Genomic DNA, 26,190 nt, shown 5'->3' on the forward strand with positions numbered 1-26,190 from the left:
ACGCTGCTCTAATGTTTTTCACTGAGCAAACTGGACAATTACCTACCTGGACAAACACATACTCATCTTGCACCACCAGAGAATTGGGGTCAATGTATCCGGGGAATGGTTTGCCCTTGTTGGCATCTGTGCAGTTCTGGAGCTTGCAGGTGACATACAGCGCCTCTGCTCCCCCACACACACACAAAGACACACACACATACACACGCGTCAAGCCATGGCATCAGCATTGGTATTAGCCAATGAAGAAAGGCAGCCTTCACCCAGAGCCAAGCAGCCTCTTTTGGCTTCCTACATTACTCGTGTCAATAAAGTGGTCCCAGTAAGGGAGGTACCGGGCGGAAGGGAAGACAGATGACCAGAGAGGCCAATTGCTTTCTTTGCCTTCAATCGCGGCGCTAGGAGAGAGCCTGTCTCCATATGTTAGCCTCTGCCAAATATGTGTCGGATTCCTCCACGCACGCATGATCAATAGTGATAGTCTCTGGCTGCATGACCGGACTGATGTTTGCTATGTGTGGTTGTATGATTGGCTTTTCTCTTTTGTGTTGGCCTCAAAGAGAGTGTTCTGACAGAAAGGTCTCACTGTTACTTTGAAGGCTTTTTGAAAACTAACTGAGAGGGAAAGAATAGGGGATTTATCAAGCACTAAAGGGGTACTCCAACAATTCTGTGTTGCTAGAAACCGATTTTTTTTTAACGATAAAATTTGACGCAGCAGAGGCTGAGATATCTTGACTTTCAGTCAGTATGGGTCAAGCTTTAAAAGCGTTGGATCCTACATTTCCCAAAATAATAATAATAATAATAATAATAATAATAATAATAATATATAATAATAATAATAATAATAATAATAATGATAATAATGATAATAATAATAATAATAAAGATGATAATAATAATAATAAAGATAATAATAATAATAATAATAATGATGCAACCAATAGAATTTAGGTTTTAGACACTTCCTGTCTGGTTAACACCCTGGCCTTTCAAACTCCATTTCCCTTAGGTTGTAACTTCAAGTCGAGATAATTCCCTTACATCATCATTATATGACTGTTTTTACAGGGTAGAGTAGTATTCACCATGACTAGAAATTGATCTTTCAGTGTGAAATCAGAAGAGTTCCCCTTTAAATTTTAATTTCATCAAAGATTATATATTTGTTATGATGTACTTGAAAAGTAAGTTTGGGCAGACACTAATATAGAAAATGAAATGGGGAAATTATGGAGAAAAAACTAAAAGAATACTTTTTTTAAGGATTCTGACACTAGACTCAGTAAGCAACTTAAGTCAAATCCAATATATCAACCTACAATATCCCAGTGTTCATTGTCATTCAGAAGGATGAGTGATATTTCTCTATAATGTTACCTACGAGAGCGCCACTGAGCTAAATCACTTGCTTTTAAAAGCATTCTAATATATGCATTACTTTTCTCTTCATTGTCATTGTGTGTCCCCAGACTCAGCCATTTCCACTGTCCCTTTGCATTACCCTTCAGCAGAATTGTCCACACAACTCCAAATGCCTCTCTACTTTCGCACAATGCTCACGGTACAGTACAAAGACACGAGAAAATGGAGCGCTGAACTCCGAATTCAATTACTCACGTCCTTCAGAGATGCTGGTTTCCAGGTGAATTAAGCCCGGCTCTTTGTCCAAACCCATTTTCGACCTGAAAGGCAGACAAATGTGTTTCAGGAACATCGCCATTGGTCTTTTGCCTTTGGGCAGATGCCACCTACTGCTGCTAGCTGCTGTCTGACCTGAAAGATCTCATGCTTCGAAGTCAGACAAAATTATAACAACAGCGAGGTTAAGTCAAGTGCTTGGCCACAGGAATTACCGTGACTTTGTCTACATTGAGGATGGCAGTTGAAAGTGTAAGGAAAAAGGACCTCAGGTTTACCGTGTGAGCTAAATGTTTAGAGCCCCCACAGAAGACCCCCCCCCCCCCCCCCCCCCCCCAAGGAAGATGGAGAAAGACGTTTCCTGACATCATTAGGAGAGGAAAGGCCATTGATTTTCTCACTACAGTAGGGATGCCTGCAGATGGAATAGCATATAATCATTAGGGCATTAAATATGTATTAAAAAGACTGGGGGATCAGAGGAGAAGCAAAGCCAGCACACACATGGAGGGAGAGAGAACAGGGAGGTGGAGAGAGATGGGGAAGAGAAAGAGAGAATGTGTCGACAGGTTGCCCACACATAAATGGAAAAAGAAATAACAGAGGACTGTGTGAGGGGACTGAGAAGCAGAGACAGTTAGAGACAGTCAGAGCCCCACAGCTTCTAATCATATACTTATTGGGAGTATTGGTGATTTCCCAGATGAAACACAACTGTGAATAGGTTAGCCTTCTTATCCAAACCGCATTTACATTTTCACCTAATAATCCATTCAGGTACCCCAGAACAGTGTGAGGCAGGCACAGAATAACTCTCTGTGTTAGTGGAGCTATATGGTGGTTTAAACTTGTATATTTTCGACCCTTTGTGATGGGAGACAAAGATCAGAAAGCCGACGGCCTATCATTGTGTCTCTGTGTATGTATAACACGGGTTTGGACCGCTGTGTGGTCTCTGAGACTTGGTATAGGACTTAGTCATGAGATGGAGCTGTTGCCTTGCAAAAATATCACATCCAAGCAGCTCCAGATGTTTCTGTAGAGATTTTTAATGTCATATGCAAAACATTTGATGGCTGCACCCGCTAAGCTCACAAACTGCTTATCGCTGAATGTGGTGGAATTTAGAGTGCTGTTTGTTCAAAGTTTGCTCAAGGGTTTGTTGTTTGTTCAAGTGCTTTGTGAGTGAGCACTGCCCAGGTTCACCAAATCGCAAATTAGCTTACAACTCTTCCTTGCATGTTTGGTGGCCACATGCACAGCAGACATAAGCTGCCGCTGCAGCCTCATTACCCAGGGCTACCACCACACCTACCGCACAGTGTGCGTCCCAAAATAGAACTCTGACAGCTTCTGCAGCATCAGCCCTCGAGGCTCCTTTCACTCCTGGCTGCCCAGCTTGTTACTACCCTGACAGTTCCGCCGCAGCTTGTTGAGGTGCAAGCTTTTTGTTACGTGTTAGTTACTTTATAGAGGCCAGACATGCTACCATTAAGTTAGACAGCATCTGTGTGGTGGTGGTGAGAACATTTACTTCAGGAAAAGATAGGTAACCAGGGGACAATAATGTTAAATGTAACCGTTAAAGTTTAGTTTAAGTCCTCATCTGAAAGACTTTAAACAATGATCATGCAATAATTCCAGATAGTCACATAATATCATAATTTGGCTTGAAAAGACTTGCGGTTGGGGAACCATTAGATTATTTCAATCTTCAAATGGTTTATTTCATCTCCCAGAATTGATTTTGAAGCCTCTCTCCACAGCTGAATATTGCCAGTCACATAATGTAACTGTCTGCCACAGAAGAAGATCAGGCATGTCAGACACATGAATAATGAAAATCTTAAAAACCTCCCTGGCTCATCTGCCCCTCATTTTGTGGAGAGGCAATGACGTAGTCTGTCCAGAACATTTACAATGTCAAAACTGCTCTTCATTTGGCTTTGAGGTCAACATTAGTTTTGCTGATAGCTTTCAGGAAATTGTTGTTTTGTAACAACAATGTGGCAGTGTGTTTGTGGCCAGGAAGTACATGTTGGATAGTTTTCCTATACATCTGGAAATGACCCAAATTAATCAGATGTAGGGCTGAATGATTAATAAGTTTTATATTGATAAATTGCAATTGAATTAAGTCATTTTCATTATTAATTTTCATTCATACCTAATAGGTTGTAGTTTTTGTTGTATATATGTGTATATGTATATATAACATTTTCTGTAGAATATAAACTGGGGTTATTTAAAAGTTTACTTTTTTCCTACCTTGATTTTGAAAAAAGGACTAAAACATAAAAAATAGCATAATGTAATCCATCTATTTTCATTTAGGAATAACATACATTAAAATATGCTTGGGCTTTACCATGTTTCATACTATGTAGGTCATCAATATAGACAAGTTGAATTTATAAAAAATAATAGCTAGGTAAATGCTATTCCATATCATACTATTAATAAATCACAAATAGTTTTTTTTTTTTATTTAGCCTTGGCGTTAATAGAGCAAAAACCAATGCTGAATTGTGGGTGATTTTAGATGAAGTTCGTATTTTTTTATGAAGAACATTGTCCAAATTTCGGTACTCACCAGTAGAAACGATTGGGAGCCACTCTCTCATGTACCAGCTGCCACCTCCTCCCAAACTCCACCGAGCTGTATAGCTGTAGTAAGACAACCAGGCACCAGGTGAGTATTTATTCACATACCGTCTTAAGAGCCAATCACATTTACCATTTTGGATGACACAAGCCATCCTATTATCAAATCCAGTGTTTGCCCTCGAAATGATGTGCACTTGCACAGGATTTTTCAGGGGGTTTGTTTTCACACATTGATTTACTTAGTTCCTCAGTGATCCTTTTAATAGCAGCAGTGTAAGGACGGGTGGCAGATGAATTCCCTCACAGTATCACACACACACACACACACACACATACACGCACAATGACCTGGATGACTGAGAATCTTCACAGACACACACACACACACAAAAACTGTACGAACAAGTTCTTTATTTGAATCCACTAAATGAGATTACAATTTGCATAAGATTCAAACACTGCAGAGGAATAACATTGCTTAAGGACATTTACGGATGCAAGCAGTGTGTGCCTCCGCACACAACTACCCATTACTGCAGAAACCTTGCAGAGATTTTTGCCACACACACACACACACAAACACACAATGAACACCTATTAAGAATGGGACCATGTGCAGGGTGTAGCTTTTCCTGTACTAGAGAAATGCACCTTGTTGTAACAAGCTTGTGAACGGGACGATGAGGAGAGGAACCGAAGCATGGCGGGTGGTCTCAATACAGCCATTGTTCACTAGTAAATCATTGGATTTCTGAGACTTTACCATGCTACAGAGAAAGAGAGAGTGGAGATTGCATGTAACATCTCTGTGTAATGGAACTACCTACCTGTCCATACAAATAAGAACCCACAAGTGTTCAAGTATGTTCCCATTATTGTTCCACTCAGATTTCAGAGGTCCCTGCTTCAGCTAATTTAAGTTGAATTATTTAACTAAATGAATGAATTAAGTGAATGTTAAAGGGTTGTTTCACCCAAATGACAAAACATATTAAAATACATTAAAGTACAGTATCTCACAAAAGTGAGTACACCCCACATTTTTGTAAATATTTGATTATTTGATGAGTCACTTTTGTTGCCAGCGGTTTAGACATTAATGGCTGTGTGATGTGTTATTTTGAGGGGACAGTCAAGCATGGTGGTGGGAGTGTCCTGGTCTGGGGCTGCATGAGTGCTGCCGGCACTGAGGAGCTACAGTTCATTGAGGGAACCGTGAATGCTAACATGTACTGTGACATACTGAAGCAGAGCATGGAGACTGGGCCGCAGGGCAGTATTCCAACATGATAACGACCCCAAACACACCTCCAAGACGACCACTGCCTTGCTAAAGTAGCTGGGGGTAAAGGTAATGGATTATCCAAGCATGTCTCCAGACCTGAACCCTATTGAGCGTCTGTGGGGCGTCCTCAAACGGAAGGAGGAGGAGCGCAAGGTCTTTAACATCACCCAACTGCTTTCACACCTGTAGTTCGGTTTTAATTTACAAATTATGCACTGCCCCTGGCTAATGTTGAACATGCACCCCTGTTCTTCGTTATAATCCTACCACAACAATACACTTTACCCTTGGACCTAACTAGTTTTACAGAAGGGCTTAATATCTGAGTCTCTTTCTGTAAATGTTTTAGTTTAATGCATACATGCTGACGTGCATATGTGGTTACTAAATTATTTGTATTATGACAGATGAATACAAGATTTCATGATCATCAGTTAGATATATTAATAGTACAAAAAAATGCTAAAATGTCATGTCTCTGCAGCAGAGTCCACTTTGAAGAGACCACTCTTTAAGCTGTCTTCGGTGCGGTTGTTAGGTCCGCACCAGTGTTCGATCAGCTCAAAGAAAAGGTGTGAAAGCAAAGCTTAGAGTGGCGGGGGCCCTGTCAATGTGATACTAACGGGGTGGAATTAACGACTATATAAATAGGCCACAGTGTCCACGCTGGTGCTGTTTGCTGCAAGGACCTCTTGGAAGCGGTGGGGGATCGTCACTGCAGATGACAGATGTGGTCTGAGTCTGACTTTTTTTCCACAATCAAGATACACAAACAAACTTTATTCATAATTTTCAACTGAACAACAAAAATGCACGTTCAGACCAGGAGATTGGGTCCCAGGTGGGCCCCTTTGTAACTGGAAAGAACCGTTGGCCCGGGGAAGCCGCACCCTCTGCCCCCCAGCTCACTCCGTTACAGCTCTCGTTGCTTTCATCAACCTCCTTTCCAGATGCAGCAGGCAGTTTTTAGCCAAAAAAGCCCCTATAAACGTACTATAAGCTACTTGTTCAGTCAGCGAATAGCTGTTGAACACTGTGGAGCATTTAGTGGCTAAAGAAGAAAGTAATATTTCTCAGGAGTAGAGCATTGATAGTGGACTTTCACATACTGTATGTAAATTTGCCACAAAAAGACTCCAAATGAATGCTGATGTTGCTGTGTTTCTGCTGGATGTGTAACACGTTTCTGACATGTTTGCAACTTCATGACGTGATAATGTGTCAACTGTGAGTGATTTTTAGCTTGTGATGGAGTTTTTCGCCCAAATAATTACAATGTTTACAATGAGTACCAAAACCAGAGAGAAAAATCAGCAATGACGTGCAGCAAAGGTGGTCACGGTGCCCCAAATAAACAGTTTAAAGTTTGCATTCCACCAACATATTCTGCTAAGTTCTTTTGTCTCCAAACACACCTGCATTCTCTGACAAAGCAGAATGACAAATCCGTTTACTCTATAGCTTACAGCTGGAATTTAATGAGGCATAAAACTTATTATAGGGGTTCAAGTTGGACTTTTTCAATTTTAAGCATGAGCAACCATGCATAATGTGTAAACAATCATTTATTAGCAGATAACAAAAATGTGACTCTGTTTATATTAATTTATTTTTTAATTGTGTTGTTTTACTCTATCCAGAAGGGTGAAGTATAGGCCTGCATTTAAAAACACCCCTGAGAACTGATCCACTGTTTATCCCATACAGATTATCGCTGCTGTCAAATCAATAATTGTTTTATTTTGCTAATTATTCTTTGAATTTGTTATTTGTTGCTTTGGTATATTTCACTGACAAAGGTAAGAGTTACTGCTAACTTTAATATATCGCTCATTATCGCTTAAATACAAATTAGACAGATATTTTCCTGCACCTCTGAGCATCACAGTAAAGTACAGCGAGGGATGACCTTGCAGTTCTGACATTATCTGAAACATATTGTCCTACATTGTGTCGGCTTCGTTGGATCGCTCCATAACGGGCATATGTAAACTATATATTCACTGTGACTGTTGCATCTGGTATGTGTATTTTCTCATGGAGAAACAGGGAGAGACAAACAACATGGCTGATCAGAGTTACATGACTTCCATGCCAAGCTGTGCTAAGCAGATGCAAGTGAAAGAGGGTGAGGTGGGGCTGGGGGTGGGGTTTTGTGTGCAAGAAATCACTCTGACTAATTATCCTCCCACAGCAAGTTAGTATGTAGCCAAGCAAGTGACAGCGAAGAGGCAGAGAGCAGGAGACGGGGGGAGATGAGGGGGGTGGAAGGGTCAGAGCAGCCTTTACAACCTCCAAAGGCCGCTCAATCAACAAATGCAGCAGCACTGCCAAAAGGAGGTGAGGAAATTGAAAGAGAAGCAGTTTCGGGGTGGAGATGATGCGTGCGAGTTAGGGTACGGGTGAGAGAGCAGGTGGGAGAGCGATCACCCTGATTGAGCCAGACCGAAGAGGAGCTGTACGGTCTCATTGCGGCAGGCAGAAAGAAATCTCCCGTAGCTCCTCACGTATTCTGTTGCTAAAGGAGTTTCTCTGCTCTACCACAACGTCATGTAAGGGATGGGACTGTGATGTAAATCTGTTAGTGAGCCACAGTTTCAGTGAAAATTCCTCCAAATATTCACTTACAGTCATTTCTGCTCATGCATTGTGTGAAAAAAAGACACAATATTCTTGTTGCATATTATTTATTATTATTTGCTGACTTTTGCCTTGTTATTTTTTGACCCTATCTTGATTAATGCCGGGAAGTTTGAGTGTTGTGCTGCCCGGGTCCAGACCTCAAAATATATCTCTTTGAGTATTTTGAGTTTTCGTGTTGTTCACCTTTAAGCCTGCAAGAGTGCAGGACACAGTAACATAATATGCTGATATTGAGTGGAAATAAAGTTATGTATGCTTCAGCATCCTTCCAAAATTTTAAGCTGTAGACAACATAAAGCTCCTGATATATATAATCAGAAAGTGCTTTACTTTACTTACTGTGATAATTGTGTTAATGTTGCGTGTGCGTTAGTAAATAAAAAAAAAAGAGAAATGACATGGATCCAATAAAAGTATTCAAATTAAAATGCAAAACTATTTTTAACACTAACAGGCACTAAAAAGTGTGTAACTATCAACCAAAGTGCTGCAGCGAGTCTCGCCAAAGGTCGCTGGTAGGCAGGAACAGTATCCGCAGGCTAACAGGCTAACAAGCACTCAGTCTACTGTCTCACTCCGGTAAATGAACGAATCTGGCAAGCCCCAAAGCCCCCAAGCTGCCTCTTTGTTATTATTCGGCATACGGACTGGAGTACAGCATGTACGGGAAGTCTCAAGGGCAGAGAGTATGTACGAGAGCTCTATCAGCAGCAGCCAAGCCAGGTCAAGTCGAGTTTGCAGGCTTGTACTGAACCGTCTCAGCAGCGGGCACATACAGTAAGCCCCAGGGGGAAAATGTGTCCGTCATTCACCACCTGCACCCTTTGTCTTACAGTGCATGAGTGACTTTTATTCACTGTTTAGGGGCACAGTGCTTCCATTTTGATCAGTGGCAGTTTGTTTGGTGACATATGAAAGCCAAGTAGGCGGGAGAAGGGTAGAGCTTTTGTCAGTGTCAGACTGAGAGTGCAAGTGTACGGCTATTTCCTGGAGGCAGTACGTACCAGGATAGACCCAGTACTGAACTCGCAAAAGACTTTGTGCAAAAGAGTTGTTTATCCATTTTTTTGGCAGCACTAGTCTTGAACCAAAAAGTCTAAATGATTTCATCCATAATTCTTTTAATAGATAAAATGATGTAGAAACTGATTCCTTAAACCCATAAACACCATTAGATCATTAGTTTATGATTATCATTTAAAAGTGGTTTGCCCAGCCCAGATACTCATGAAATGCATTTAGTCTGAGTCATTTACAGTAGGTTGGAGTCACAGCTGAAGTGAAGTGAAAAATGGCTATAAAACACAACTTGAAAATGAATTTAAAATGTGATGGTGTTTATGGGTTTCAGGCATCTCAGAATCATCACACAGCGAATTGTAGGACTATGTGGTTATGGTGTGTGTGTGTGTGTGTGTGTGTGTGTGTGTGTGTGTGTGTGTGTGTGTGTGTGTGTGTATGAGGGATTATACTCGCAGCACAATGAAAGTGTGATGTTAGTTCCAGAAGGGAAAGCTGGCTCAGAGGCAGAGGCATGCTCACATGCTCTGTACATCCACACATCCGCACGCCTCCTTAGCAAAGGAGAGTGCCTTTATTATTCATCACAACTGAAACATTAGACCCAAATGGGCTAAGCTGCAAGAAAAGCACTTTATTAATGCAAGCAGTTATTTTAAAATATCTATAAATTTGACCTCTCTCTTTTCTTTCTCTCCCTGTCTCAGTAGTTCATACGTACCATTATTTTTGCCAGCACTTCGACTCCTACATTAGATGATTATTTATTTAAAAGCCATTTGCACTGTGTCTCATTTGACTGAGCACTAATACGACTGTCAGTAAGGACACCAAAATGACGCTATTGATACCTATTATAACCCTTTTTCATTTTACAAAATAGTTCATACAAAACCATTCATTCTTACAGCATATTATCCTAGTCCACCTCTTTATGTGTAAGATGGGGTGAAGCATTTGTGTTTTGGAAAGAAAACTAAGTTTTGTTCATCTTTCAATACACCCGAACCAGGTGACTGTTACAGCTAAGAAGCTTAAGAGTTTTAAAGGGATTTTTAGTTTAACTGAAAAGAAGTTTAAATAAAAATCACCACCCAAAAGTCTTGTATTGCAAAAGTCCTCAGTCCCTAGAGTGCTTTTGAGTTAATTATCACTGAACACAGCGGTGACACTAAAAAACTCCTTTAAAGGACCAGTGTGTAATATTTAGGAGGATAGACATGGCACATATACAATATACAGTGTTGGGAGTAATGTACAATTCTATTGTTTTTTGCTGTAACGCAGTAATATAAAAAATCAGTAATATTATAAATGTTACTATCTCAGTAATGCATTTTACATCGCATTTTAACATTTTAACAAAGTGGTGTTTTCTTTTTTTAATAATTCACCAACACAAAGAAACATTTTGGCACCAGAAAAACAAATCCATGAGTATAAAAGTAACGTTATTTCCTGTTGCAGGAATCCAATGGTCGAGTATGTAGGCAGGGTGCAAACTACGGGGGGAGCTCCCCTGATGGATCACGCGTAAATAGATTTCTATAGGCTGTGTGTTATCTTTAACAAATTATTTTCAGAATTAGAGAGGCTGCTGTCAGTTCATCCTGACCGATCTTGTCGGAGTGTCGGGGGATTCAAATAATCAATGAAGTTATGCTGTTGTACGTCGTGCGTAAATGCGTAAATAACATGGTCTTTTTTAATGGATTGATGATTCATCCTATTTAACCCCCACCCCCCCGCTATTAATCAGAAGGTAAATTTTTATGACCCACCTGATCTGCGGATATAACTCTGCACATAACTAGAAACCACCTACGCAGGCACATTTTACCATCAGAATAATGCACCCATTAAATAGCATGTAAGTAACGCAAACATAATGTAAAGCATTACAATTCTGAGACAGTAATATTGTAATACAACTAATTACTCTCAAATGACAGTAACTATAATGTATTATAATTTGGAAGTAACTTGCCCAACACTGACAATATAATATAAATAACTATGTTTTCAGTGGTGTTTAAAGACTTTACATAATGAACTCTTTTTATTACCTAAGAAGGAGTCATTTCTGTCTACATAGCTGCGGAAGTCGCCATGTTGCACCGCCATGTTTTTACATTTGTCCAAACGGACAAACTGCTCAACAGAGCATGTTTTGTCACTATGTTGAATACGTACAAAGCAAAGGAAGAAAAAGAAATAGTAGTAGTTGTCTAATTTATTGGAAGTAAGAAGAGAAGTAAATCTGTCCTATGCGCTTGGAAAGGGAGGGGTGAGTGGAGACTGAGCAGTAGGTTGCAATTCGCAACCCTCACCACTAGATGCTACTAAAACTCAAACACTGAACATTTAAGTTAAGCAGAAATCCAGAATATATAGAAGAATCAAATTTTAGGAATGACAAAACTAAATGTCTTCTATGATATTAAGTTAGTATTCTGCCCAAAACTTGCTAGTTTTTAATCAAGAATCTTAAATCAAAATGTTATTTCGACTTCTTTAAAGTGAGGATTTTATTTTTTATTAACATTCTTAAAAATCATCATTTTGACTGGCTTCTCAAAATTTGCATCTCATAAGTTTGACTTTGAGGATCAATCTTTTCATTTCGACTTGTAAGTGAATATTATGATGTTTTATCTTTTAAAAACTAAAGCTCTATGTAGAAAGTCAAACATAAAATGACTTCCAAACTTTTCATCCTTTTTTTCTTTAGCTGGGGAAAAAGGAAAATCTGTATCACTGAATTTAGAGCTACCTGAACTATACAATCCATGCTTATCCACCTCTCTTCCAAATGAACTTCATGAACTCTGACTGTGGTTTGAGCCAAACTCTTGTGTAACAGGATCTCACATTTATCTAACTTGCTCTGAGGCTCTGCATCCCCAGACTGTTGTTACTTCTCTGACTTAGCTTCTTTTGATACCTTTGAACAACCGACCACTAAACTAGCCTTGCCTGTTATCTAACCTTTTGGTCGTGGCTGTAGGCCAGAATCCAGTCTTCCTGATCGGGGTGGAAGAGCAGGCTGAGGATGTAGAAGTTCAGCCTGTACTTCTGGTAGGTAGCTCCTTCATCAGAGCTGATCAGTAGACTGCTCTCCACCTCTGGATCAGTTAGCAGCATGATCTGAAGATGACAGAAGGTTAGAGATTAGGGACAATGTAAGCAGGTTAGAGGAGCTCCACTTTTAGGTTTTCGATACTTAACAGAAAAGCACAAACAACATCTCCCACAACATCAAATGTATCTTCCATTTCAGTCAAGGCCTGCAAACAATAGCCAGCCCAAAGAAAAAAGTCTGAACCAGTGGTACAATGTATGTGTGTGTGTGTTTAATTGCAGTGTGTATCTTCTTTGATTGTGCAGAATAAAGACAGACAAGTCAATCAAGACTGACTACCATATCTGAGATATAAAGCATATTATTACAACTGTGCCTGCAGATAAGGATGTTAAAACGTGTCATCTACTGTCAGTTTTCCACTGATGATGCCATATCTCAAATAATAATTTGTAGCGGTTAAGCTTGATGTAATAAGCAATATGATACAAGCACATGTCTGTGTGTGCCTCGTCATTCAGATTTCTGCTATTTGTCTCTCTTCATTCTCATCGCTTATGCTCAGTCGGCCAGACTGAAAGCACTAATTTCCCATGAGCTTCTTTCTTTTCTTAGAGGTCCAACATTTTTTAACAAATCCTGGCACTGTCCCCAGAAAAATTACAAAGAAATCCCCAGGTAATATCAGATGCACAGCGCTCTCATCATTAGGAGAGTGTACAGTAGCAGACAGTTGCTTGTGGATGTATGCATGTAAATCTACATATTTCTATTATACTGCAGGCTATTGCATGCATTTGTTCTCAGGAGGTAAGTCTATAACCAAAGGTAATACTCTGTGTGACTGCTTCATCCCATGTCAGGTCCATTTCGTTAGGTTACACAGTTCGCCTTGTTTCCTTTTCCCTGATTGAATCCTAGTGCAACCTTTGGGATTAAGTACTTAGCCATTCTGAAGACATGGCTTAGCCATCATTTCGACAATTCGACTTAGTCATCCATATAGTTGTTCATTTGAGATCTTTCAGACCAGAAGATTTGGCAGGTTTTGGAAGGCATCGACCTTTTTCATGTCACATGTTGTCACTTGCCTTCGAGCCACACAACAGCACTGGTTTTATGTTGCTGTTCTATAGTCTGACCTTTGTTCTTAGGCTGTACTTCTGTGACTCCAAATGGGCTGGAGCCTAGCATTAGCACTGTGAGCCTTCCCAAACCTTGCTCTGATGTCCTCTTACAATAATGAAGTTTATTTGTGCTGTGATTCATTTATATTTAGCTGACGCTTTTATAAGTGACTTACAATTGCTATATATGTCAGAGGTCACAGTGGGGGATCAAACCCAGGTCTATCACACCAAAGGTGTAGTCTTATCCATTGCACCATCACACCCCAGATTCAAACAAAAATAAACATTTACCTTTAACTATGAATGTGTATGGGAAATGAGAGAAGGGTAAAATATAATGTTGTGATGCTGAAGGTGTTGTGAAAATGTTTGGTGACAACTAAATTTTCGAAATAAAACATTTAGGTGCACCAGTGCAGCCAATGCAGAAAGGTAGTCTGGAGCCCTGCCGAGTACAGGATAACTGAGCCGTCAGTTATCCTCCCTAGCCGCTGATCTAGGAAGCTGGCTCATCTGTTTGTTTTGTTTGTTTGTTTGTTTTATATCAATGTTTGCTGTTACGTGCCTGGCCCAGATTATGCACTATTATGCACTACTCTGCTGACGATCCAGTCTTCTTATTGGGTGATTGTAACAGACTCATTTCCACCAGTGTCCCAAATTTGGAGCAATTTGTGACCTGTCCAATGAGAATTAATAAGACTCTGGAAGTACCGTCAGCAACTAAAAAGCTGGTAAACACATTCAGGCTTGGACAACGGACTCAGTTGAAGAGCTGAAGGGTACTTATTGCTCAGTGACCAGGTCTCTTATAATAACCCCGAACTGTTAACTACTTATCTCAACTTCTGTGTGGATTCTGTTATTCCCGCCGTTGCCATCTGACAGGAGGCTCAAGGTCCCACTAGCCAGGGAAAAATGAAAATGTACAAGAAATCATTTGTGCCCTCTGCTGTGACTATTCTGAACAGCAGTCTCTTTTATACTGTTTTGCCAGATGGCTGAAGACAAATTTCCATCTTATTTAAATCTAATGGACAATAAAGTGTTCTTATCTTATCTTATCTCATAACAAACAAAATGCCCAGTCTTTCATTGTTAGTCCTACTCAAGGGCGTAATTTCCACTCAGAATCGGGGGAGGGGCATGCCCCTCTCACTTTTTTTTATGTTGTTTCTCTTACTAAATTCTCTTTGAAAATTGTCATCTTACTGTCCTGCCAGCACAGTCAAGACAAGGGAAGGGAGGTCTGAAAAAAATCATCTGCATCAACTTCAATGATTGTTGAGCATTCAGGGCAATTGACTTGCCAAGTTTTTTGCTATGGTTTTTGCCTCTCAGGCTAAAGTCTACACTACCTTAATGGTGAAGTTTGTTGGGGATAGGTTCAGCCTGAAAGGAATACCTGCACAACATGCAACTCACGGAAAAAATTATGACCGACCAACTTAGTTTTTCATGTAATATTTTTAGACACAAGATAGCAAAGCAAAGTGTTCTGTAATAAAAAAAAATACTAATATCATTATCATAACATTATCTATCAGAAAGTATTAGGTATTTATAAGGAAACTAAAAATAATTTGAAGTAAGGTTAGTGCATTAACAATACACTGGTTGATATAGCATTTACATCTCCTGCCCTTTCTGTTATACTACCATTATTATAACAGTATAAGATAATAATGGTATATATATATTGCTTTATTATTACCATATATATATATATGGTAATAATAAAGCAATATTACTTCTATACATCCATCGTCAACCACTTATCCTGCGTACAGGGTCGCAGGGGGCTGGAGCCAATCCCAGCTGACATCGGGTGAAACGTGGGGTACACCCTGGACAGATTGCCGGTCCATCGCAGGGCCGTTACTTCTCACATGTGTTACACACTTTTATAAACAACAAGAAGATTTGACATAAAGACTAGAAGTATCTTAGAGGACAAAACTAATGACTGTTGTGATTAAGGTATATTGCATTATCCATCCATCCATCGTCAACCGCTTATCCTGCGTACAGGGTTGCGGGGGGCTGGAGCCAATCCCAGCTGACATTGGGCGAAAGGTGGGGTACACCCTGGACAGGTCACCAGTCCATCGCAGGGCCACACATAGACAAACAACCACTCACGCTCAATTGTTCTAATCCACTCAATTGTTTTGTTTTGTATTGTCATCTAAATAACATGAAAGTCAAAACAATTCAATCTAGAAAAGGTAAGTATTACATTTCAGATTTTCTCATCAGTCTTCCACTATGAAATCTACCCTGGCCAGGAAGTTGCCGTTAGTATATATCTATACCCACTGTGTTTTTTAATTACAGGCCACTACAAGTGCAGAAGCCCAATTCTTGCGATGCCTCTGTCGCCAACAGGTCGATAAAAGTTGTTATGTAAGTGCAGAGAAAGTACTGTCCCTGCGCTGCACACAGAGGCTTACATTAGGTTTAGAGATGGCCTTTGGCATGACAATCTCTGTGCCCATCATGTCGTCAAACAGCAGTGAGAATGACAATGCACAGTGCTCTCACACTCAATGTCCTTCTCAGTATGTCACTATAGAGAAAACTGTTTCTGGTCTCTCATGCCAGCGAGTCATTTGTCAGCACTTGCTTAGGTAACAGCATCCATGGTGGGCAGACCCACTAACACCAGTTCATCAATCACAGTAGGCAGATATAATGCCACATACGTGAGTCACATTCTGACCAATCCAATCAAATGCACTCAAATGCTGTCTGAACTACAAATTCCAATTAACAGTTTGCTCACTCCCTGGAAATGCAACTCAGCTGGAATAGAGTAGTAGACAACTTTATAATTGGCTGATGTATATCTGGTGAATGGGGGGTTACAGGAAAATCATATGATTTAGCATGCTTACAGGACGTGTGTATTCCACAAGTATACATTACAATATGGAGAATACACACTCCACAGTACACTCTGTTCAGATGTGTAAACAATATAGAGATTACTTCAGCTCTGATGCAAGTGCTTGGTTTTGTGTTATTCTCTAGTATAAAAAACTTCTATGACCTTTTCAATCATAAACAAATAAGGGAAAAGGCTGGAGGACAGATGCCACAATACAGAAAGGATTCTATAATGTTATTCAGTTCTGGGAAATAATAGTGTGAAAATATGGGGCTTTGCCTTGTTTGCATTCTAAAGTCTTTCCCTCCCCTCAATTGCTCCACACGCAGCTTTCCTGCATGCAAAAGTGGCTCAAAATAAACCTTTTGCATGTTGATGTTTACATGAGATCTCATAAATGAATTTTGGGTGAGCTCCTCCCAGTCCACACAGCATGCTAATGCAGACACATGACAGGCTTGAATAAGAATACAAAAAAAAAGAAACTGTCACCGTTATAGCTACCTGCCTAACACCAAATGGCAGACTGCACCAAAAGGCAACTGGTAAAATAGCTAGCAAGCTAAAGATACATTTTTCTGTTGTTGGAGATAAAAAAAATACACACTTGTAATTAATGCTAATGTCGTCATGTGATCGCTAACATATTAGCTATAAACTTTAAGGCTTGTTTTGGACTTCCACTGCTGCAAAGAGGCTAAAAGAGATGATTATTCAGCTTTTAAGAGGGATATAGAAAACAACAATGATCACATTAAGATTCATTCTTGACCTTGAAAATAATCATTTGACAAAACAATGTTAATATAAGGTCCACTCCACTTACTAGCTCTTTCCATTTAATAGCAGCCACATCTGCTAGCTTGTTCTAGATCTCTCAACTCTATCTGCTGAGATGTGATTACAATGTCTGGACAAAGCCTGTAAGTGGACCTTGAGTCAATAATTGTTGTGTCAAAGAAATACCTCTTGCTGATATTTTTAAGGGCAGTTAAAGCATAAAGCCTCTTTTACTGTTTCACCACCATTTCTGATTCAGACAAGCCATTCTAAGCAACACATCCATGCAAAAAATAACAATGATACTCAGTATGTTATTTCTAATTTCAACTTTAAATCAAGTTTGTATACCTCTATATACTATTTAGTATTCAGATATGGTTTATTCATAATTATTTTACTTTGATTAAATCATTTGTCACAATGAATGAACCCCTGGAGCATTGTAAACCAGAGTTTTGGTCCAACAATAACCTTTGGCGAAAAAAAAATAGTAAGTGTTTCTGCTTCAGAGAAATCCAGCGGTCATAGAAATTTGTGACCAACAAAAGAATGAAAATCCTTAAGTTGTCTGAACAGCATCCTTGGGAACAATCTCTGGAATAGTAGACTGTAAGTGTGAGTACATGCATGTCTGTGCATTAGTTTAACTGTAAATTATGAGGCTAAAAAGGTTGAAAATGACAAAGGTTAATGAAGCGTATCTGTGCCGGCTGGAGGACATTTAAGTTATGTGTAAGGAATACATGAGTTAATTCTGCCGCCGGAGTATACTGTAAATACTCCGAGATGAATGAAATTAGCTTCATATTTTCCATTTCACACAGTCACCCAGTAATTGGATTGTGACTCCCCTCTATAAATCTATGCCTAATTTCCCGCAATATCCTGCAATAAAACGATTTTTTTTGTTTCAGCCAAAATTTAAGCAGGCTCAGATTGGAAAAGCATTCAGAAAGAGAAACAAAGAAAGGCGTTTTACATGTAATCTCTCTGGTGTAAGTCAATTTTCTTGCTTTACAGTGACTGCAACTTTTTTGGGAAATCTATAATACTTTTTTTTGAACTGGTTTCTCACACACACACACACACACACACACACACACACACACACACACACACACACAAAACACAACCAACAACGCAGAGTGATCCACCTGAGGTTTCAGTTTTGAACTGGGATTGACAGCCAGCAGGAACCCAGGAGCCAGATGTTTCTCAAAGAACCAGCAACAGAAACACAGAAAGCAAAAGGAAATAAAGGACAGATCACTTCTAGCTCATTTATTGATTCTCTCTGTGTGATGAAGCACAATGCATGTATTATAAAGTTCTCTGGCTTATTTTGTATTAATGCTCCACCAGGCCACAGAAACCAATGTGCAACTGTATCAGCAGAGGCTGCGGGACAAAAAGAAGTTAGCTTGGGGTTGCACAAAGCTGAAGGTCCTGGATTTCGTGATTGAAGGGCAGTCAAAGACGAGCGGGTCTAACCAGGAAAGAAAGAGTAAAGTATTCACAAGAGGTTTGCGAATTTCAGTCCTTTAGCCGGTCAAGTTCTGCTGGACCGGTCCATGGAGGAGTTCTAAGTGAATGGATAGGCTGACAAAGTATGAAACTTTAACAGTGAAGACTGCTGTTCATTTCTCGCTTCATGTCGGCATTTAGTATTGGTTTCTTTTCACCATGAACACCGTCTATCACTAACCCTTACTAAATTGTTCTTCTTTTAACCAACTACTACCACATGCCTTTCTTTTATTATGTGAAACAAAAGTGAAGTCTCTTACAATACTCTTGGCATAGTTTGCTTTGCATCATGTGTCAATGCTCGCATGAAATGTCTCATGTCATTTAAGAGCACATACACCCATAGATAAGCACATTACTGTCAGCTGCCACTGAATAAAATGGTTAACAATTACAAAGCTAATGCTAACAGACACAAGTGAGACTGGCAGTATTACTAATGAGTTAACTGTGGCCCTAAAGTACAAGATGGCCCTCTGTGTATCCATGTGGAACCCTGTAAACTTTGTGAACTGTCTGCATTGCCTGTCTGTAGCAAATGAAATAACACATGCTACTTCTTTTGATGAATATTCATGACAAACATTAGCTATCAAACTCCATTAGAATCCCTGGTTCTAAGTGCAGGACATGAAAGCAAAAAGTGTTGATACACATACATATTGATAATAATTACTTCTCTTATGCCCGCTGCCTCGTCCACATCGACCAGGTGCTTTCAACTTTTTGATCCGTCTTATTAAACGCAACTCCTGTTTCTTGATGTGAGGAATTTAAACCAAGTTTAATTGAACACTGCCTGACATTTTAGCGCACCCTGGCCCCTGCCAGACCTGACAAACAGTAACATGTCAGTTTCCACCTTTCAGCATAATTGGGTTTCCATCTCAGCTAGCGAGCTAGCTGCCCCTTCCGGCGTGGAAGGCATGCAAGCTGTGTGAAAAAACAACGAGCAACAGATTCATTACATATGAATGAAGAGAGACAAGACAAACAAAGTAAGTTTAGATAATTTACCAGCAGCATTCCCACTTTAGACATCTTGATCTGTTTTGAGCTACTGAAATAATGATTTCTTCTCAGTGATCATTAATAAATAACATAACAGCATATGCTATTTGGTGCACACTTTACATTAGCACGAGTTAATGCTTTTTGAGGGGAATTCAGGTCCTTTATCCTGGCAGCATCTGGTGCATTGAATTGTAGAGCTTTCACTCCCTTAGTGAGAAAGTGGTCAGTGTCCCTTAAAGGCACATAAAAGAATATTGATGGAATCCCACAGCTCACCTAGCTTTACCCATCCCATTTTCTTTACAACTCCAGTTCTTTCTCCCTTGTCTTTCTCTGCGTCCCACACTCTGTCAACCTGTCTCCGTCTCTCTCCATCTCTCTTTCCATCTGTATTTGTGTCTCTCAGCCTGTCTCTCCCTCTCTGCTGCGGTGTCTTCTCACAGGCTCCAGGGCGCTTGCTTCTTCACTCGACGCAGCCATTTGGAGATTGTGCCTTAGGGCTGACAGATGTTGCGTCCCCTCCCAGCACCACCAACCCCAACCCCGCCACCTCAAATGAAACCATCATCTGTTAGCTTGTCCTCGATTGCGATACCACGGCTGTGTGCGCGACGTTCCAGCCAGCAAAGCATGGCTGATTCGCTGTGATTCATTCGACATGCATTGTGTCCTTAGACAAACAGTAGGCAGAAAGACACTTCACCTCCCTTTCCCTGCGTTATCCCCATGCAATCTGCCTTTAAATGATGTGTTGCTATCAGTATGCTGTTCTTGCACCAGGTGGTATTGCTCCAGGTAAGTCTGGTGTAAGCATGTGTCTTAATGACACTTGACCTGTTTAATTAGGTACAGCTCTATAATTTTACTGCAGCACTAATTTTGCCTTTGGATAGTTTGTGCAATGTGTTTTGTTGAAAACATGCACAAAGCAAAAACAAATTGTTTCTTTTAAACTTTACCTTTTTTAATACTAAGAGTCTATAAATAAGCTGTAACTCTTAGTTTGTCATCTTTAGTCTCAAGGGAGAATATTTTCTCTTTCTGCTGTCATTGAAATTATAGCTCATCTGTTCGGTTTAGAGCTTGCTGCAAATGAACAAATCTTATATATGATCTTAATAACTGTATTAAACTGATCCATTAGCTAATGTGATGGAGAAATCTGGGATGCTATTTTCCTGGTGAGCGCAGTGATGCAGAAGGATATCTTAAAACATGGTGCTTATTAAAGACCAAAGCAGGTTTATTATTGGGAAGCCAATTATTGTGAAGCCTGAGATGTGACAATGAATTTCCTTTTACTATATATTTGCTTGTCAGAACGCAGAATCTGGACTTCATAAATTGATCATGAACTCTACATAATTTCCATGCTCTCCCTTTCAACGAAGGAGGTCTGTCTGTCCTCTTTGCTCCTCACACCTGGACTATGAAGCTGTTGCCAAAATGATACAAATCTGATATTTACTACCCTTAAAAGCATTTGAAGAGGACTGCCAAAATTCATCCGACATATTAATCAGCAGTATGAGGCCGCCAAGCTTTACCCTACATTGCAAAGACACAGTCAGGGATTCATATTCTTCCCGTTAAGTATTGAGTGTACTGTGCCCGCATTCTCTACGCAACTCTATTGTGCTTGACTTGTACTGTAAGAATTATGTATGCGAATAACAAATCTGATCACGTGACAATGAATATGTTGGCCACATTTTAGTTTTCAGAACACTGAACAGTTATGATCCTTGATCCTCATGAAATCAAAACCCTGGTTTTGGTACTGCTGTTTTCTTTTTTGCAATGGCCCTTTAATATTTATTTTCAGTAATTAAGTCTCAATATGGTAGGCCTAGTTTCCATAGTAAGTGGCCACCATTACTGCACTCGTTCCAGATTGCCTACCTAAGCACGAGGGATTCACAGAAAATAATGTATTATGTATGGCTGAAATTCAGATTTTATCTCATTAATACGAGTCTCCCTGTTTTCTCTTCCAGTTCTTTATTAGAGCTGTACGGATTTACTAATAATGCCAACGGAACATCCTGCTGCTGCTGCATATTAAAAGTGTTCAACTCGCGAAACACAGAGTTTCTTTGGTTATGAACTAGTCATTGGAATCGCAATGTCACAGTTGTTCATCAAAATGCATATATAAAACAAGACAACTGTCATTTTTGCCATTTGTTTGACAGTGAATCAGTGTTCAACATGTTTGGGAGTAATGGAACAAGAGGAGCAGCCACAGTGAGCTGTTAGATAAAGAGCTGCAAGCTGTAAGCTGCAAACATCCTACTCCTCAGCAGTGTTGGGCAAGTTACTCAGAAATTGTAATATATTATTAGTTACTTATTACTTCTTAAAAAAGTAATATTATTACTTAACTTACTACTGGGTGATAAAAGTAACTAGTTAAATTACTTGTTATGTTACTATAATACTTTCCAGTGTTTCCTACAGAAAGAGCGCAGCGAGGGGGGTGTTCACAAGAAAGAGAGAGAGAGAGAGAGAGTAAGAGAGAGAGAGAAAAAATCAATATGTGACGGTCAGCATTGATAATTATCCAAATTATAGACTGATTATGGGAAACACTGCTTTCACTACCACCCCCAAACAAAGCAGGCTCTCCCGACTTTTTAACTAATATCATATCCAAAAGAGCAGGACTGTGTTTATTACAAAACATATAGCCTAGGCCTAACGTTTCTTAACAAAAAAATTAAGCAAGTAAATCACAACTTTTGAACAGAGGTTTTTCTGCACATGTAGCCTGTTTATAAGAGCAGTATTCAGTAGTTACAAAACTTTACGTTCACACCACTCTCTCCTGACGAGTCCAAGCATCACTGGCAGTAGCTGCTGGAGTTTCTTTCTGTAAGTTTAGCATTGCTGTGGTACCTTAGCAGATGCTTCAATAAATCAGTTGTAGAATTGTTTGCGGTTGAAAGCTTTTTGCTGGTCGCACAGAGTTTACACGACAATGTTCTTTGCATCTTAGACTGTGACACAATAATGGCAGTAGCTCCTTACAGCTGTGGAAAGAACGCCTCTCTCCCTCATTTTCCTTTCTTCCTTCAGCTGACATGAACAACAAAGTCCAGTGCTGCTGACCTGCCGCACAGTCACGCTTTCACGTCAAGGATGGTGCGTTCAGTAATGCAGTAAAACAGCGTTACTTGGATTAGTAGCTGTAATAACATTACTGGTTTAGAAAAGTAATTAGTTACTGGGAAAAGTAATATTATTACATTAACGCGTTACTGCCCAACACTGCTCCTCAGCAAGCTAAAAAACATCACCGTGCCCTGCTGCTGTGTAAAACACAACACTATTACTGCCATGCACAGTTTGAAATCAAATGCCGTTTGCTCGAAACATGATGGAAAATGGCCAATTATTGACAAACTTTTTTATTAAAACAACCTGAGTCAGTTGCTCTTCGAGCAGCTGCTGGAGGAGTGCTAGCTGCCTCCAGAATTTCCTTATATTAACCGTATATGCTGTTGCTACCAGCTGCCAAATTAACCAGGAGTGAAATGTTAAAGATTAAAACTTCAAGCGAAACAAAGACTCTGCTTGTCCTCAAGCAAAGCAGACTCTTTTGCAAACTTCATGAACCTTTGTTTGCCTCACACAGTTAGACTAGGCAGAAATGCCAGCCTCTCCTCTACAACAGCACCCTGCACCAGGAACACCAGAACCTCAGAGTAGACTGCTCCGCATCTATGCTTCACAGATTGATTTAGAAATTAGCTGTGCCCCACTTAACTGGCTCGTCCAGCCACAGAGCCTTGAAAAGCCTGTCTTGTAGCATTCAATGCCAAGAAAATAACTGAAAGTAATATAAAACAAAATTGACTTTAATGTATTATTTTCTTTGTTTTTTTCTGATTAGTTTTTTTCCATGATACTGTAAGTCCAGAGTTCATAGTCTGCTATTGCTGCTGTTGGTCATACTATTTCATCAGGAAATATTTTTGTCACAAAATTTAGTTCAACAAATAATTGTACGTTGTTGCTCTCACATCTGCCCATAAGGTCAAACTCACCACTATATATATATATATATATATATATATATATATATATATATATATGTTGAGTATTAATGTATGAAATCCTCTAGCTTTTTGCATCATCCTGGAAGTCTTTGGATACTCCTTTTTTCTGATAGTTTATGTATTCTGTTTGTCCTTCTGCTAGACTTTTTTTTGTCATTGCCATTTTGAGGACAGTCCAAGGATATCAAATATTAAAGTCCACTTTTAAGTCTGAGCTTGTATCCAAAAGTGAGACAATAAACAAAAGTCTCTGAAGCCTGACAGTGGGCGAGGTCTCATTTTAGGTGAATTCATATTCCACCCACCTGCCTGTTGTTGCCGTCTGAGCCACACAAGCCTGTAATTGTTTTTGAACGCTATGCATGCAAACAAATGCTTACACACACAGACAAGCAGGCAGACACGCACAAGCACAACTGAAGCCTTAGCCGTAAAAACACTTGAGCCCAGTGATTGCCGTGTCAATACATTCATGAGAAAAGGCAGTTCTGAATTCCTTAAAGAGAAGTCACGGAGTGAGTGTAAAGTAGCAGAGACTGAATCCATCTGTCACTCATGTGTTTTTGTTTGACTTTGTTTTTAAACCATTAGAGACATTATCAATTTGTAAGAGACCGCAATCTGTGAGTTCTTTTTTTTTTTTTTTTCAGCACTCACCATCCCTAGCCATTTACTGTAATAATGTGCTCTCACACAAAATCTCAGGCTAAAACCCCAAATTATTTCCCCTAATGTGTACTCGAGATGTGTTCTCTCATGTACAGGCTCGGTATGAAGCCACAATATGAAAATTGATGTAATTGCTGTGTTGTCAGTCTGTTTTCTCCATGGGTGACCAGTGGGCCATCTCTTTATTTTTTGTATCCGTCACTCATTTTCCCCCCCCTTTTTCCTTTCCACACTCCCTTGCTCTCTGTCAGTTTATTTGCCGTCTCTCTCTACCTCTCCTATCTCCTGCACACTTTCTCTTTAGCTCTCTGTGCTGTTTCTCTCTCTGTTCTACAGAGCTTTATTCCCTCTATCTCCCAGCAGCCACAGAGGCCTGATTTACTTCCACCACTGGGTAAAGAGAGGGGCTTTTGTCTGCCACTAGCAGTGGTCACATGGCACCATGTCGGGGGTGATGGCAATAGTCCCAAACCTGCAGTCTCTGCTACCCTCCCTCACAAGAAAGACGTGTGTGCTTAGAATGAACTGTTTGTGTGTCTTTCTCCATCCATGTTTGTTCTTAAGTTTGTTTCTCTCTTAATTTTAGCCACACTTGCAGCACAGCCAGCGCTCATTCCCAGGGTATCGATACCTACGCTTTGTTATGTCCTTCGGGCGTCTTGCAAGGTTATAATCGTTAACGAAGACGAACGAACGAAAACTAGTTGTGAAAAAACATTGTCATTAACTGAAATAAAAGTAAAAACGGTTAGGGTTAACTAAAACTGTGTTGTAGGTTTGAAAAACTAACTGAAACTAACTAAAATGAAAGAGTAAATTAGTTAAATTAGTTTTCGTTTATTTATTTATTTATTTTATAGGACCTAATAAGCCTACATTTTGATTGGATATGAAGCTGGTGGAACTGACGTGGCGGGGCAGCTGGTCTGGCCGGACCTATGGACCGGACCGGCAGGTCAGCAGTGCGTGCGGTGATTAGCCGATAGGCACCTGTTGGTGAGCTGAGGGTGTTATGCTTCTGTCCTCCGCGTGGCGTGTGGCTGTCCTGCCACTATTGCTTTACCCGTCATGAGAGCCCGGGGTCAGGGCGGCGTCTGGCCGGAGTATAGCAGGTGGCGACTGCTGTTATGAGGAGAGCCCCATGTAACGTTAGGGGGAGGCTAACATAGCCGGGGAGACCCAGGTAGGGGTCTCCGTAGTTGGTGCGATTTGAACATGTTTTTTATTATCTTTCATAGCCTACATACATGTGTACAAAATAATGTGGTTGGTGGTTTTCTTTTCCTTGTTTTGTTCTGTTCTGTACTGATGGTCTGGCTTAGAGCTCATCCTGCGTGTGGGATAAACTTGCCCCATGCCCATTGATTGTGAGCTCCACTTGCGCTGGGTTAACGTGTCTGCTGGTATATTTACTGCATGTCAGCTAGTGTGTGTTTTATGGGCTCGTTGATATCTCAGCCAAACTGTCTCTTTGTGCTTCATATTGTTTTAATACCTCTTTTTAGATTAATAAAGGTTTAGAATTTAATATAACTGCTTTCCAGTAATACTTGCCTTCAGGGTAGAGGGACCTGTTTTTTGTGGCTCCAAGGGGGGCCATTGTTCAATCCAGCACTTATGTAAGTTAAGTCACGCAGTTATTTGAACTCAAACAATGATCTTTTTCTAACCCTAACCAAGTAGTTGTGTTGCCTAAACCTAAAATTGTGACATTTCACAACTTATCCACTAGCTTTATTCTGAAAGTCTAACCGGATGTATATTTATTGTTACCAAACACGTTACATAGAGGAGACACCACACTCAATCACATCCTCAATACAACTCTATGGGGA

General features: G+C 40.0%; 1 protein-coding gene across 5 annotated transcripts in view; it reads right to left on the reverse strand.

Moving 5' to 3' along the window:
• Window positions 1–26,190, reverse strand: part of LOC119899802 (VPS10 domain-containing receptor SorCS1) — a 159,402-nt gene that overhangs the window by 35,121 nt on the left and 98,091 nt on the right. For all 5 annotated transcript variants that reach the window (XR_005443916.1, XR_005443915.1, XR_005443914.1 and 2 more), the window contains exons 4-7: window positions 12,188–12,346; window positions 4,238–4,311; window positions 1,624–1,688; window positions 47–165 (exon numbers count right to left, since the gene is read on the reverse strand). Coding sequence is in view for 2 of the 5 variants with exons in the window: in XM_038714566.1 (XP_038570494.1) it covers window positions 47–165; window positions 1,624–1,688; window positions 4,238–4,311; window positions 12,188–12,346 (417 nt within the window). In the remaining 3 variants the exon portion in view is untranslated. The remainder of the gene's footprint in view (window positions 1–46; window positions 166–1,623; window positions 1,689–4,237; window positions 4,312–12,187; window positions 12,347–26,190) is intronic.

This window comes from Micropterus salmoides, unplaced genomic scaffold (genome assembly GCF_014851395.1).
Source record: "Micropterus salmoides isolate LMB-PRFRI ecotype aquatic unplaced genomic scaffold, ASM1485139v1 Ms_hic_scaffold_12, whole genome shotgun sequence".
NCBI classification, from domain to species: Eukaryota; Metazoa; Chordata; class Actinopteri; order Centrarchiformes; family Centrarchidae; genus Micropterus; species Micropterus salmoides.